Below are 16,830 nucleotides of genomic sequence, written 5' to 3'. Positions count from 1 at the left end.
CGCAAATGTGTCACCAAGAGAGAACTTGATAGTTGTATCCCGGTGTTCAGCTTTGTGTCTCACTGAAAGGTTGCATGAGTTCCAAACTGTTCAATCGAGATTGGCATTTCTCAATCCTAAAGAGGTGAAGGACACTGCAAGTTTGTAGGCCTATGTCGCTGCAGAGGAATAGGTTAATTAAAAAGTTGACGACTATTTCTTTCCCTTGTTCACGATTCTAAACAAAATGATTAATTGCCAATAGTTAATTAACTAATTGATTATTTATTTTATTGATTCTTGTGCTACCAGGTAAAAGAAAAAAATTTGCAAAATTTCAGCTTAATCAGAGATTGGGTGTGGGAGGAATAACGTGTATAAACTTTTTACCAGACAGACAGACAGACAGAGTGAGATGATATAAGCTTTGTAAAAAAATCCGCATAGTTCTCCGAAGGGACCATATGCTGGAAGAAAGATTTTTTTAACCCTGCCCCTATTCTCAACCCCCACCCACCCCGAAAACAATTAAGAGAATGTATACATCTACACAAACTTTATGAAATTTTAATGATAGGTCTATAGATACAGACTTAAAAGACTGTGCGCAAAATGTTCTTGATTTGCGATTTGCGATTATTTTCTCTAATCAACTAATAAGGAATAAACTAAAACAAAAATGGAACATATTTTACACCGCCCTAATTCCCCCTCCCCCCAAAAAATAGTTCAGCAAATGTATAAATCTACTCAGAGCCTAAATACAATTTTAATGAAAGAATCAGAGCTAGGGGAAGGTGGGCGTCTATATATTTATTTTTATTAAACTAATTAATATATATATATATATTTATTTGAGTTGTCAAAAGTGGGAAGGCGTTAAATATAAGGTAACACACACACAAAAGGAAATAAACTAGTTCCGATAGAGAAATATTGTCTTGGAATCTGAGCACACTATTTATACTAGTTTTTAAAAAGTTGCTCAAATTAAAGAAGGAGGCACCATTGGCCGATACTATTATACGGGAGATGTTCGAGGTACATATAGCGTACGTAAGTCTTGAGATTAACTTCATGTTCAGTAGAACCCTTCCGCGAACTTTTTAGTTTTTTGTCACACTTGAAGGAATTTTGCCAATTCTGACGAGAATTTTGACCATTCTGACCATTCAAAAAGTTTTAAATCGATATTTTTTGCAGACGCCTCACACAAAACGGTATACATTTAAAAAGATCCGTATTAAAAAATTATACGACGTCTATATTTTACAATATTTTAACTTTTTAAACATTGATAGTGTCATTTCACTGAGTTAATATTTAAAATTTGATTGATAACTACAAAGAACAATCAAGTAAAACAATTTGAATTGCTTCACCCTTTCCCCATTGGTCAGACGTCGAGCCCTCATGAGAGAACGTCGCCCACCCCCCCCCCACCCCCACCGCCACAGCTTGAGGAAAAAGGCCGTAGTTCATGCGAGTTTGTAATATGCTTGTTGTCCTCAGAACATCCTCATGTTTAGAAAGGCTTCCTGTAGCGGGTCTGTTCTGTTCAAGCAGACAAACGTTAATAGTACGATGGTACATTAATCGATTGAAATTGTACTGCCGTAAAAACGGGATAGACTCTATCTTGCTGCTAACGTAGAAAACTTCTACTTGGACGAGAAAACGACGTCACATAATTAATAATTTAATTTGTCTTAAAATTTTGTAATAAAGTCTCTTTCGTCTATTAAATACTAAAATATAAAATAACTACAATGCAAATACAAACAATTTTCGTCCTAAAAAAATGCCCCCTAATGGGTGTCACCCGGTGCGGACCGCACACCCCTAGTGACGCCACTGGTTCTGTGTTGGCCAATTTTTAAAAAAATGTCTTATTTAGAAAGATATTTATAGATTAAATATAAATGAATAAATGCTTAAGACTAAAAATATCTTTGTAGGCCGATGTCTTTACCCTATGCTAAAATTTTTTAGTTTCATCTAACTCGACTAAAATGAGAAATTAACTAGACATTGGGAGAGTAAAACTGTCTACACGCAACAGCAAAAGAGGAACAAAAGTAATTCACAATACTCTTTAAAGCTCCTCTTTTAAATAATAGTTTTGCTAGTTTCTTCTTAAATACAAATTTTAAAATCAATATAAGGATGTTCTAATGAGATGTCTTAACTTATATAATGAAATGGTAATTTAAAAAACCTGCTTATAAAGCGAATGAACGTCTTGTGACGTCTTCCACATGGACGTGGTCTTATTGTATTTGTGAACTTTTCCTTGATAGTTTCCTCGTATAAATTATCTTATGCTGAGAAAAACGATGTGAAACCCAGTATTGCTTACCAAGAACTTTTAACCCATAGGAGGACAATTAAGAAGATCAACTTTACAAAGGGAGGGCAGAGGAAAGATAGACTTAGAAAGTATTTAATGAAAAATGTTTGTAAGTCATAGGCTGTAAAATTTATATTATTTTTATCATAAGTTTAGCAAACAAAACAAATAAGAAGTATTTAACTAGTAGTTTTTATTGGGTAAAGTTATTTTATACTCTTTCTATTTTTATCTGGATAGGACTTAAAGTCAATTAGATCAATCTGATAGCAAGAATATAACTGAGAAAATCTCTCTCTTTTTTGTGTGTAAAATAGAGCAATCTAGTTGATTAGAATTTCAATTTTAAGAGTTTATTATATACAAATACAATCACTTTTTGGTAATGGCGAAATATGTTTTTCAATTTTTCACACAAAAAAAAATAATAATTGTACTGAAGTATTGTTTTAAGTCCTGTTTTAACACTATAAAGTAGCTTGTTATGTTTTCCACAATCATCACAATATCTGTTTCTTATTTCTTATTTGCCTTAATTCCTCATTGGATCTAAATGTCCTTCCTCTTTCATACAACAAAATATCAAGCATCTTTTGTATCAACTTTTGACCTTATAGACCTGCAATACAGTTCTACAAAGCTTGCAAACGTAGACAGTCGTAATGAAATAAACTTCCCACGTTTAGGATCAGGGCTGAATTGTTTAAAAATACTTCCAAAAAGTAATATTATTGCCAGAAATGTATAGTATTAATTTGTTTTGTTTTTCCAGCAATAGTAGAATCCCCACCAGTCACCGGAAACTGGTCTGGATCATGGGGGACAGGCAATGTTTGGAGCGCCGAACCAAGAAAAAGTTGTGAGAAGAAGCAGGCCTATCTGCAACTGACCAAACCTGCCCATGCCATGTATGCATCCGGCTGTTTAAAGCAAGGATTGGACAGTCGTCTTCGTGTACTTAAATGTGCTCATCTTCGACCACGAAGGAGGAGCTATATATATTGTTACAAATGAACAGTGACAGGTAGAGGTCAACGCGTGACCCCGGCGAGATAACACAGCAGCCAGTGTTCTCTGGAATCTACGCGTCTAAACCAAGACAGGATGTGACGTGTCCTCACGTGTTGTTCCAGAAAGTACTAGCAGTGTTTTTGCAATTTGGAGGAGCGATTAGGGGCTCTATATGAACCAGAGAGTTAATGTGAAAAGTCAGTCGTCGGTTGAGTCGTCGTTACTGTTGTCTACTGTGCGAGACAGTAGAAGAGATATGTGTACGACTCGATGCAAGCTAACTGGGGTAGAGTTAACTGGAGTGGACTACAGTAGTTAAAGTCTATACAGCAAACCACTGTAGACTTGAGCCGTTACAGTCGATACAGTCGATGTAAGACTTTTCGGCTCTCTGTAGAGTTGAGTATATTGCTCGATGCAAGTTGAGAAGAGATGAATTGCAACGAAGTATAGCTAACTGTAAAATACCAGATATTGTACAATCTTCTACGCTACATGTTACAGTGATGAATAGCTCGAGTTAATAGTCAATTAAGTTATATGAAGCTGAAAGTTAAGTTGTCAAGTTCTTTGCAGTGTTTTTATTTGTGTGCCTACTAGTACATTTAGCCAGAAGTCTCAGAAATACGCAACAATATCTATACTATAAAGTAAGGCGTTTGTATGTATGTATGTATGTATGTTAAGAATAGGTATAAAAACCGCTTGATCAATCTTGATAAAACTTGGCAGAAATGTTCTTTGGGTACTAACTTAGTCCGTAGTGTCTAAAACAAACTTAAGACCCTCAAAAAAAATGTTGACCGACTCTATTAAAGATATATTATTATATGGATCTAGGCTTTGTTTACAACGGGGGTGGGCAACCTTGTTGAATCGAGGGCCGCATACATTTTTGGGGGGAGGAATGGGGGCCGCATATGTATATGTATATATACACGTACTTGCAACTTACAAAAATACCCTAGCTTTGTATAATGTCTTTTAATTCATATTTATACTGTATTATACAGTCACTTTACATTTTGTTGCGCTCCCAATCGAGGGATTACAACAAGAATTAGCCATTTCTGAAACCAATTTTACTATTTTAAAAAAATTACGATTATCTTTTTACATCACAACATTTCACCACAGAAGTACAGTTGTACTTAAAATGAATTATTGAACTGTTTAAACTCGTGCATAATGTTCCGGAACTGTGGAACTAGATAACTAGTTGTTATCCTCTTGACTGTTGTCAAATAACAGTCAGTTACCATCGCGCTGTGATTACATTTTTTTTTAGTTTCCACAAAAAAAATGACAATTTGTTCACAGATGTGTGTGTGTGTATGTACCCAAATAATGTTAACGTTTAGCAGCAAATTTTTTTTTAGAGTGTAAATACAGCTTCTGGCATCCATAAAGCTCCCGCGGAAGTACTGACTGAAACGTCTCCAAGTCATAATTTGCTTTGAGTTACGTCCTCTGGAACTGAATCAGCTTCTGGGCTAAATGGTGAGATGATGGTATTAAAAACTGGTGCTTGACGTCTTAAAATTTGCTTTAATATAGCTCCTCCTTCAGCACATTTCTCATTTCCTATGGACACGAAGATGACTGTAAAGTCCAATCCTCTGTTTAAAAAGCCGGCCGCATACGTCGCATGGGTAGGTTTGGTCAGTTGCAGGTAGGCTTTCTTCTTCTCTCAGCTTTTTATTGGTTCGGCGCTCTATCGCCCTGGCCACTCTTCTTGCTTCAAATCTTGAGACTCCGAGACTCACAGCTTCACGCCATGAGAAGCGATCGAGAGCTAGTGCTTCCCAGCTGTGAATGTCGATATCGCATTCCTTGATGGAGCTTTTGAGAGTGTCTTTGTAGCGCTTGTATTGGCCTCCCTGGGAGCGATTTCCTGCACACAGCTCCCCATACAGAAGTCGTTTGGGAAGGCGTTTGTCTGGCATGCTTTATGAAGTCCACGACTCCAAATAAATCTTGTACTTTTCAACCATTTCACTTGAAACAGTTTCATATTTCAGCAAAGGAAAATGTTTTCACTTGCTTGCCTGGAGAAATGGGAAAGTTTTGTTTGAAATGATTCAACATGCACATACATGTGCAAACAACCCATTGTAATGACAACAATGTAAAACATGAAATCTGTCTTCCACTCTTCATTAGAAATATTAGTAATAAGGTCACAGTTCAAAGTCCTTCAAGGAACATAAACATTTCTTTCTTGAGATTTCATATTCTTCTCATTACCTTGCCCATGCTAAGCCAGCGGATACATCGGAATATTTTGTTTCTAAATCTTCAAGTACTTTTCGAAGCTGCACGTGGTTAAGACTCCCTAGCTCTGATAAGTTTGATTTCTAGATTTGTGAACAAATAATATGTAGATATTTTATGCAGCTTTGTGCAAACTTTCCTGTTTAGAGTTTATGGTTGGGATAACAAAGGTCAAGCTCCATTAGTTGTTACACTTGTTATCTCGGTCGAAATATACCCAACACTGAGCAGTTTTTCATAGCATTAAATAAATACTGTCATGAGATTGTTTTTTAGTGTGTTAAAGTATAGCCTATAACAGGGGTGGGGAACCTTTTTCTTTCGTGGGACGCATTAAAAAAATGAGGGAATGTGGGGCCGCACACATTTTTTTAAAGTGCAAAACTGATATCCTTGCACGAACGGATCTTCACAGCATCTTTACGGTCATCTGAGATGAACTCCAATTGAAAAAACAGAGCAGGAAGGACTCAATCCTCCCGTAGTGCTCTGGCAAGAAAATTGGCCGTCCGACTTAGTGCCTCATGGCTACCTTACTAATTGAGTGACTGCTCAGACACGTCCCCCCTTAGTTCGCGGAGCTGGGGACACTCGCTGGCTCGGACATGTTTGCCGGATGGAGGACAATCCCAAAGTAATTCTTTAGCCCTGCCATGCACACCGCCATCCAAGCTAGCGTCAGGCTAAAAAAATAACTGGTTGCCCCCACCTCCGTTACGTGGATGTAATAAAATGGGACCTAAAAACAGCGACCAATGATACTGACCATTGAGAAGATATAGCCCTAGACCGCACTAGTTGGAGAGAGATGGTGACCAGGAATGCTATGGGCAGTGAGAAAACACGGGCCTCAGATCTGGACAAAAAGCGTGCCATACAAAAAAATGGCCGGCTCCTCTACAACCAAAGTGAATGCCACCTTAACCTGCGATATATGTGGACGGGAGTGTTTCTCCAAAATAGGGCTCCACAGTCACATGAAAAAGTGTTCGAGATTAACCATATTCTTTCTACGACAGAAGGAGTCCAAAATCTCAATACATATGTATATTTGTACTTACTAATTAGCTAGCTAACTGTGTACAATGTCTTTAAATTCACATTTGTACTGTATTATGCATTTTTAATTCTTTTTTTTTTTTACACTCCCAATAGAGAAATTGCAAGAAGATTTAACAATATCTGAAATTCATTTTACGAATATTTTTAAAATTTTGTAATTGTCTTTTTACATCACAACATTTCACAACAAATGTAAAGCAAGTTATATGTTGACCCAAATAATGTAAAAGTTTAGCAGCAAAGTTTTTTAAAGTGTGGAAATACAGCTTCTAGGACCCATAAAGCTCTCGCGGAAGAACTGACTGACCCTAACTTTTCTTACAGGTTATAATTTTCTTGGAGGAATGTCTTTTTGAAGCTGAATAAGCTTCTGCAATAAATGATGAGCTAAGGGTATTGAAAATTGGTTCCAAGTTTTTAACGTCTTAAAATTAGCTTTGATATTTCAAAATTAATGCATCCAAATAAGTCTTGTACATTCCAACCATTTCACTATTTTACCTTTCAGCAAAGGAAAATGACAAAACCTGTTTTCACTTGCTTGCCAGGAGAAATGGGAAATTTTTGTTTGAAAAGATTTAACATGCACTTACATTTCATATGCAAACAGTCCATTGAAATACACATTATGTAAAACGTGAAGTCTGTCTCCCACTCTTCATTAGAAATATTAGTAACAGTCCGTTCAAGGAACATACACATTTCCTCCTTGAGTTCCCATATTCTTCTCAATACCTTGCCCGTGCTAAACAAGTGGATATTACTGTGGTACCAAACATCGGAAAGGTTTTGTTTCCAAATCTTCAAGTACTTTCATGTACTGCCTGTAGTTAAGACATCTAGCTCTGATAAGTTTGATCACTAAGATAATTGGGTCAATAATATGTTTAATATTCAATTCAGATTAACGTTTATGATTGGGATACTGTTCTTTAATTTCATTTATTTTCTCATTCAAAGCACGGAGTCCTTCAGTTGTTACACTTGCCGTTTTGTTCCATGCCAACTCAACATTTTAAACACAGTACGTAATAAATAAATACTGACCGGAGTTTGTGTCTTCGAATGTTTTGAAATAACAATATTATTCGTTTGCTTTAAGCTTTTTAGAATGCCATGTAGAGACAATGTTTCTTTAGCCTCTTCATCATAAGTGATATGAGTCAGAACTTTCAATAATTCATATAGATATTTTTAATTATATATTTCTAATATATTTGCATTTTTATATGTATAATCTGTGTGCACACCTGATTTCAATAGGTGTTCGCGGGCCGCATAAAACACTCCGGCGGGCCGCATGTGGCCCGCGGACCGTAATTTGCCCACCCCTGCCCCTATAAGAATAGTCTTCGTTTACTTGAAACATTTTATAATGAAACAGTTTTAATAATTTATATAGATATTTGAATTATTTTTAAATATATTTGCATTTTTTAAGGTTTATACTGTAGGTACACCTGATTTCTGTAGGTGTCCTCGGGCCGCATAAAACACTCCGGCGGGCCGCATGTGGCCCGCGGGTCGTAATTTGCCCACCCCTGGTTTACACTGTTGACAAGAGAAAAGATCGAAAGGATTTAGATCTATATCTAATTTTAAGAGCTACACTTTGCACATATAATCATATAGGTTTTTTTTCTTTGACACATGAAAATACAAAATATAGTCTATTGATTTCATTAGACTATTTAATAAAATTAAACCTTCAAATTTTTGTTTCAAAAGCATTTTTACATAAATTAGTTCCATATATCTGCGAATTCAGAACGTCCTAACTTTCTTATAATACCATTCATTTAACAAATCGGGTAAACCCGTTTTAATTGTACTTTATAATTTATATCCTATTCATCGATCACTCTTTTCGTTTTTTAATAGATATGAATGTATCGGCTTCGGGTAAACCCATTTTCGCAAAACTAATTTTATTTTCGTAGCGAAAGAGAAAAACTTGAAAAGATCATTAGCTAAGTTTAACATACATCTAAATCCAACCCACTAGATTTGTAAACACAAACTAAGACCCGCAGGCCGCGGGTAATGTCAGGCTAGTTATCAATAAAATACTTAAAATATACATTTCACATATTGCCTGAAGCAGTTCTGGTCATTCTACAGAAGCCTAGCCATCTATACATTGCCTGGGCAAAGTAGGAAATGAAGAAATCATATATATGTGCATGTGTGTGTGTAATGGTCATTAGTTATGTCTGTGGACTTTGTGTATGGATCTTGTTTTTATTTCTGTAATTATTTGTAATCGTTATTGTTTTCCTAGTGTGGTCTGTTGGCTGTCACTTGTGACAGAGCTGTGACTAGTGCTACCGCATTGTAAAACTTGGTCACGTTTTCACTGAACTAAAACGTTATCTCTTGGTTTGACTGGTGCCATTACAATAGGTTTGATCTGGTAGTGTTATTCCAGTCTGCTTGTAGTAGCCTATAGGGAAACTATTTTGTTTAAAATAATGCTTACTTTTTTAGATACTAATATTAGGTGTCCTACTAATAGATAAATCCAAACCCATTGATCTATTATAATATCTGACAGTGACTGACAGACGGTTTCGGGCCATTGAGATATTGTAGCTTAAATTTGTATATAAATTTAGCTGTTTAGTTAAACCCAGAATAATTTGTACCTGGAAAAATAAAACAGAAGGAAAAAAAACGACTAATATGAACTGAGCTGTCAAATCATTAATGTGAGCATTAATACAAATGGCCGTGCTGCTTTTGAAAGGTTTATTGATCTTCTTGTCTATTTCAAAAGTAAGTAAACTATGTGATATTGTGTTGTTGTTGTTTTTTAAAGGCTTCAGTCCCAGATTGTATTTTATTATTAAAGGTTTCTTTTGAAGCGATGAAGACCTGAGTCCTCCAATTAAGTCCCTTACTTCACCGGGTTGCTGCCTGTTCGTGCGGTATGCGCACTTGATTGTTGTCCGGTGGTCTCGGGTTCATACCCTGCCCACTGCCATCCCTCGTCATCTGAGGGAGGTTTAGACGAGGAAGTAAATTATCTTCAACTCTCAAGGAACATCTGAAACATGTCAGACATTCACCCAGTCTTGCACACCCGTTGTCCAAACCTATTTTGCAATTCAGTAAGCAAAAAAAAAAGTTTTCTACTGTTATGAACTACCAGTCTGAACCCGCCGGTCGATGTTTAGATACAGATTCATTGCTTACACAATTTTGTTTTAAATCCATAGACCTCTTGGTTTAGTAAATGTTCAAAAACAACAACATTGTGCGCATCTTCTTCTCAGTCTAGATCTAAAGTCCTATCATTGGAATATTTTAAAGTGTAGTATCACATTCGCTTAACCAGGAGTCTTTCTCAGGAGGAGAGAGGATGGGGAACACAATTTTCCATTTTGGAAACCAAGATTCATTAATTTTAAGAGAAAAATAATCACTGAATAAGTTTTGTAAAGGTTTTTTTTAAGTATTTTCATTTTTTTCTTGTTTTCAAGTATAAATAAACTATAATTTAAAAAAAAAAGCATAAAGATAAAAAGTTTAATAGCTTGAACGGTTCCATGTACTTGGAAAGTATAACTTTCTTATATCACATACATTCGTGGTAAGCTGAATTCCAACATCTGGTGGCTCGTCAATCCCGTTTCTGTACTTTGTTGCATAATAGGGAAATCCTGCTTCACACGAGTAGGTTGTAGAAAAACGGAAGTTTAAAAAAAACGAGAGAACTTGTTTGAAATAGTGTGGTAGCCTACACTTCAGACAAACTCCACCAGAAATCATTTGTTCATTGTCTCATGGCTGTTCTTTGTATCTTTGGTTTAATCTGGAAGTTCAGATGTTGTTATAGATTTCTTTTTTTTTTTTCGTTACCGAGAAGAGCTAATAAAACCAACTATTATTACAAAGCTTTTATCAACTCACTCTGTCTGTCTGTCTGTCTGTATGTCTGTCTGTCTGTTATAAAGTGTATACGCGTTATTTCTCCCACACCCATTCTCGGATCAATTTGAAACTTCGCACAAATATTCAGTGACATAGACAAGAAATAAATCAATTTTAAAAAGTAACCAATTAGAAAATTAATTACTGTTAATTAATTATTTTGTTTAACAGCAACAAGTGAAACTAATAGATCAGTATTCACATATTTGGCTAAATTTGTTGGGTTTAGTCCCATTCAATAACCGTTAACGCTATTTATCCCTCACGCATTCTTCGATCACGTTAATACTTAAAACAATTATTTAGTTACCGGTACCTAACAAAACATGAATCCATTAAGAAAAAATACTCATTTAGTAAATTAATTATCGGTAATTAATTATTTTGTTTGATATCGAATAAGGGAAATAGCTTGTACATTATTGGTAGATATTTTAAGGAAGGAGTTCTTCCCCTTAAGATGGGCATTGTTTTTTTTAAAGGATTTTTTTATATTTTGCCGCAACCTCAACGAAGTTTAATTTCTTTCCAATGTTCAAATAAAATAATTAATTACCAATAGTTAATTAACTAATTGGTAAATATTTTATTGATTCTTGTGTTGTCAGAAAAGAAAAAATGCGCAAAAGATTCAGCTTGATCCGAAATTGGGTGTCACAGAAATAACGAAAACAAACCTTTTACCAGATCAACAGAGTGAGTGAGTTGATTTAGGTGGGGTCAATATATATATATATAAAACTACGTACTGTTCCAACCCCTTATTTAAAAAAAAACAAAAACAAGACACCCCATGATTGTACCTTTTGTATCATCACTATCCTATTGTATTGAATTTATGTTAGAGCCTTTTTATGTGATATTCATTATGTTTAAAATAAGTTTTCACCATGCATCATTTATTATAATTATATTTTATTCTTCAGGTTTACGCTGCTGAAGACTATTCTCTTCTTCATGTCACTTTATCAGAAAGTGTTCAAACATATTGCATCAGACTCGAATCTCATTCACAGCATCTGTCTGAGACATTGGAAGATGCAGGTCCGAGCAGACTTGTCGATTTATCGCGATCTACGGGATGTACTCTCAGCGATTTCTCGACCAACAAAAACTACTTTAACAGCACAGTTACCCTTGCGAGCGGAAACTGCTCTCCAATTCAAAAAGCTCATTTAGTGCAGCTTTTGGGCGGGAAAGGCATTATTGTCGATGATAGACATCATGTCGCAACTTTTGACAACTCTTCAGTGTTAGAGAATATAAACATAACAATAGCCACAATCGGATGGATGGATTTTCAACAATTAATTTCTTCTTTTGCGACACCAGTCTGGCTTAAGATGTATACCCCAAAGACTCGAAGTTGGGACCCGAACATGTTTCTCATAGTTATACTCTCCACGGCGTTTGTCATGGCTGGCTCGGGTTGGGCAGCTTACTCAGAACGAAACTCTCTTGAAAAGAAAACACCCAAAGGAAATTCCTTAGACTCAAACCAGAAGACTAGTGACTCTATATGTCTGAATGTCTTAGGGTGTAGCCTATACGCTAGCTGGTTTGTCCTTCCATGTCTTCTCATTGTCCTACTTTATTTCTTCTTCAATGTGATGGTGTTTTTCTTTATTGGTTTCTTCTGTATTTACGGCTCCTATGGTCTGTATCACTGTCTGTTACCTGGATGGACCCACCTGGTGCCGTGGCTTTATGAATTACCTGTAAACAAGTTACCGTGCATTCAGAAAAAGGTAACGTTCTGTTGTTTGTTTCTTCAAAGTTCTATCTTGTAAAATGTAAAAAAAAAAAAAAAAGGAATGTGTAGGCTAATCGTTAAAAAAAAACGTTCCAACCTACAACCTACAACCTGCCGGTATTTCAATAAAAGTGACTGGAAAAAAAAAAAGATTTAAATACAAATTTCTAAAACTAAATGTTTTTTAAGACCGGTTCTAACCCAATTTTAATCTCATCTTGTTGCCATGAAGAGCCATATGCTCGACAGTCATTGATTTAAGCTTTTGAGACCTAAACGCTAAAATTTTATATTATCCGTTAAATTATCTTGTTATACACATTTCTGTAGGTTAGTGACTTTAAGGAATGCAGGAGAGCTTTGTTGTTTTCTCGCCTACAGGGTCGGCCCTGTGTAATTGGAAGCTTTAGGCAGAGTGAATAGGAAGGTCCCAAATAAAATAGATAAATAAAAATTACAAAACAAAAATACGCAGTAAATTAAAAAACCTTCCTGTATCTAGATCAAAAACCATAGACTATGTAATATATAGTCTATGATCTAAACTAACAAACAAGTTAAATTCAAACAGCGCAATTTCCGTAGCGTTCAATTAACTTTCCGTAAGCTTTTATACTTGTATGTACAGATGTCATAGACCGATTTTTAGCTGAAACCATTAACCAAGCGCCGATGGCACATATGTGATTCATTTAGAATTCATCATCTCCACACTAGAAATAACGTTTCGACATTTCACCAAAAGGAAGCAACAATGGTATTCAAGTATATGAATAGCTAGACCTCAACCTTGAATCATTGTAGAGACTTAGAGCTAGGCTGATGGAGTTCTGCAATGTTAAAGATTTGATACATGTTTAGAGAGCTAGGCTGGTGGAGTTCTGCAATGTTAAAGATTTGATACATGTTTAGAGAGCTAGGCTGGTGGAGTTCTGCAATGTTAAAGATTTGATACATGTTTAGAGAGCTAGGCTGGTGGAGTTCTGCAATGTTAAAGATTTGATACATGTTTAGAGAGCTAGGCTGATGGAGTTCTGCAATGTTAAAGATTTGATACATGTTTAGAGAGCTAGGCTGGTGGAGTTCTGCAATGTTAAAGATTTGATACATGTTTAGAGAGCTAGGTTGGTGGAGTTCTGCAATGTTAAAGATTTGATACATGTTTAGAGAGCTAGGCTGGTGGAGTTCTGCAATGTTAAAGATTTGATACATGTTTAGAGAGCTAGGCTGTTGGAGTTCTGCAATGTTAAAGATTTGAGACATGTTTAGAGAGCTAGGCTGATGGAGTTCTGCAATGTTTAAGATTTGATACATGTTTAGAGAGCTAGGCTAATTGGAAGCCTAGTTTGCCTATGCGTAAAGCCAGCACTGCGCCTAGGAGAAGGAGAACTCTGAATCCAAAACCTCAGCCACCTTGAGTGAAATTCCAATTTGGGAAAGGCCTCGGGAGTTTCTGCAGAACACGGTGCTACCTTTTTGACAAACTTGCTACACTGCTGATTCTAAACTGTATCCGTCATTTGCCATTCCTTTGGAGTGGTAGGAACTGCTGTGGACCACAAAGTTAAGACCAAATATAATGCCAGATCATCAACTCTTCCAGAGCCCTATCCTTAATAGCGAACTGGACAAGGACTTCATAAAGAAGAGCTCTATGAGATGAACCATAGGGGCGGAGGCAACAACATCGGACTGGCATTCGACATCATGAGTCAATACATGAGATAATGGCGTAATATTAAAATGTAAAACAAATTTCGAACACTCATTTGGGGTTCCGGGGGGGATTTCAAATTTGGACCCCCTCCCACAACCCCAGATACGCCATTGTAGTAAAGGTTAGAAATTGTGTATGGATTGACATCATTGTTATAGAACTCATTAAGCCAATGCAAATCAGTTTGGCAACCATGTTATTCTTTCTGGGTTTCAATTCACACAGATTTTTATGTATTTAAGTCCAAACTGCACAAATGTTTATAACTCATTTCCAAAGCGGATCCGGGAAGGAAGACAAGGCGATGACGGTACTCAAAGGAGAAATGATGTGTCCAGCCATCATCAAAACGCAAAATACAATTGCTCTTTTACTCTTAAGGTTCAAAGACTTGGTTGCCGTTGATGTTACATTGACCTGGACTCATGCATAAACAAAGATTAAAATTGTAAAATGTTTAGTCCATAAAATTGTTAACATTATTAGATGCCTCTCATTACTGGTAGAGCCTATGTGTTTAAGAAATATTTACAACAAGAAATAGATATAGTTTCGATCTTACACATTTTAATTGCTAATCTATGTACATTTATAATTCGCTTAAAAACAGTTGCCACTTATATCCATAGGTGCAAGTGAGACAAATCTTCCTCTGTTTACTGTGTCTGGCGCTGGGGATATTCTGGGCGATACAGCGTCACTCCAACTACGGATGGATCCTCCAAGACCTACTGGGTGCCTCGCTGTGCATCACTCTCGTCCGTGACCTCAAGCTTCCTAATTTGATCATCATAACTGTGCTTCTGGTGTTCTACCTTGTTTATGATGTTTTCTTTGTGTTTATAACACCATTGATAACATCTAAAGGAGACAGTATCATGAACAAGATAGCTACCGGCGGCTCTAGTGATATGGAGTCTGAAGCTGCAAAACTATCAAGCAATCCTAAAGAATATGTGCCTTTGTGTTTCTTTATTCCCAATTTTGGTGAAGATCTATTGTCAAAGTGCAGAGGGTATTATTTCTCTATACTAGGCTTCGGAGATCTGATATTGCCAGGTATTCTCTTAACATACAACGCTGTGTTTGATGTCAAATCTGGCACGAAGATGGTTTACTATATCACATCCTCTATAGGCTACTTGTGCGGCATGGTCAGCGCTATGGTTGCTATGGTTCTTATGAAAACTGGGCAGCCAGCACTTCTGTATCTAATCCCCTGCACACTGGGTACAACCCTTGTGGTCTCACTGTTTAGGGGCGAGTTTAAAAAGATAATGAAGAACTCAGTACCAGATAATGAAGAGGAGACAACTTCTGAAGATCAGGTTGAACTTTGTCGGAAAGAAGAAGAACCAGAAGAAATCAAAGACCTCAACGAAAATGACAAAGAATTAATTATCTGCAAACGACAAAAATAGAAAATGCATCTGAGAACTTTAAATTGATCCGGAGCTTAATCAATTTTAAACTAGAAATTTTTCTTTTATTCCTGTTGTTCCTTTTTTTTTTTCAAATGCAAGTACTTTGCGAATTGTGTCTCTTGTTCTTTCTCAATTACATAAATAATTAAAACGGCTGATTTAATTTTTCATGCAATCAGCGCGTAAAAAAAACAAAAACAATGATAGATACAAAGTCAGAAAAAGCAGATTGCCTATTAATATACCGAAATTACAGACTGACAGTGACTTTTTCTCTTTTGCGACCGCTAAAAATATTCTCATGATTAAAATGCATACGTATATATATATAAAGAGAGAGAGAGAGAGAGAGAGACAGTAATGTAATGGGCCAAATATATTTGAAGCAATGAAACTTATGGGCAAATGCAATACCGCTTAGGTGTATGTAGGCTCTAGGTCTATGTCTCTTCCACTGTCCACTTTCTTTTTATGGATCTCCGTTGACAAAGTCCACCATAATCCAGAGAATGTGTAGCTCTCTCAGTAGTAGAGAACATTTGACTGATCCCTTTGCTTTGCTAATGTCAAAAGTCAATTAAGCAATATATAATGTTGTGATCTAATCTTATACCTGACTTCACTTCTATCTCATTAATTACTTCACATGAGCCACAGAACATGACAGTCTTCATAAACGTCGCTACTTATCTAACTATCATCCGAAACAAACTACTTCTATACTATCGCCATGTTGCTCTCCTTGTTCACCTAGTCTACTACGTCAATCGTCTGTCTTACTACGTCACTACTTTTACCGTCGCTAAAACAATACACAATATATTTGTCTAACAAAACTAACATACTCTCTAAACTAGTACATAACAATATATATATATATATATATATACTTGAATGATGTATTGTATGAATTTTATAACAGTGCATTTGTCTGTTTCAACACTGGCTTTGATGATTAAAGGAATATCTGTCTTATCCAACTTTATTGATTTAATGCCTAAATTTTATAAAATTACATTTGCATCTTAAGTTTTCAGTTGGAATAGCCTAACTGAATATTGACTGCTTTAGATTATTGTTTTGTGCCTCCAGTGTTAATGATATAACATTTATTAAAGGCCTAGAATATGATAAAAGTTTGTTGTTTTTTTGTCAGAGGATAAATCCTTGCCAGCTGTCTTTCGATTTGATATATGTGAAGATTTCTTGAAGAGTGCAGTCATCTTGGTAAATGTATTTACGTTTTGCAGAGATGCGGTCAGTGTTAGCGCTCGATAAAATAGCAGTTTAAACACGTCCACAAGTTTAAGATAAAAGAGATATAGGA

The 16,830-nt window shown here is 36.0% G+C and overlaps 1 protein-coding gene across 1 annotated transcript; it reads left to right on the top strand.

Moving 5' to 3' along the window:
- The first annotated feature begins 9,230 nt into the window (after positions 1 to 9,230).
- LOC106078630 (signal peptide peptidase-like 2A) lies at positions 9,231 to 16,478 on the top strand. Its single transcript, XM_013239569.2, has 3 exons — positions 9,231 to 9,451; positions 11,536 to 12,357; positions 14,709 to 16,478. Exons 1-3 carry the CDS (start codon positions 9,401 to 9,403, stop codon positions 15,498 to 15,500), a joined length of 1,665 nt encoding a protein of 554 aa, XP_013095023.2. The 5' UTR covers positions 9,231 to 9,400; the 3' UTR covers positions 15,501 to 16,478.
- The last annotated feature ends 352 nt before the right edge of the window (positions 16,479 to 16,830 follow it).

Source organism: Biomphalaria glabrata, chromosome 2, assembly GCF_947242115.1.
Source record: "Biomphalaria glabrata chromosome 2, xgBioGlab47.1, whole genome shotgun sequence".
In the NCBI taxonomy this organism is placed as follows: domain Eukaryota; kingdom Metazoa; phylum Mollusca; class Gastropoda; family Planorbidae; genus Biomphalaria; species Biomphalaria glabrata.
Note: the sequence above shows the minus strand (reverse complement) of the source record. Positions and strands in the feature narration are given on the sequence as shown.

Excerpts from the sequence above, each read along its gene's own strand:
- LOC106078630 (XM_013239569.2), top strand. The coding sequence starts at position 9,401 with ATGGCCGTGCTGCTTTTGAAAGGTTTATTGATCTTCTTGTCTATTTCA. Across the intron at positions 9,452-11,535 it reads TCTTCTTGTCTATTTCAAAA|GTTTACGCTGCTGAAGACTA; the intron begins GTAAGTAAACTA and ends TTTATTCTTCAG. Across the intron at positions 12,358-14,708 it reads TACCGTGCATTCAGAAAAAG|GTGCAAGTGAGACAAATCTT; the intron begins GTAACGTTCTGT and ends TTATATCCATAG.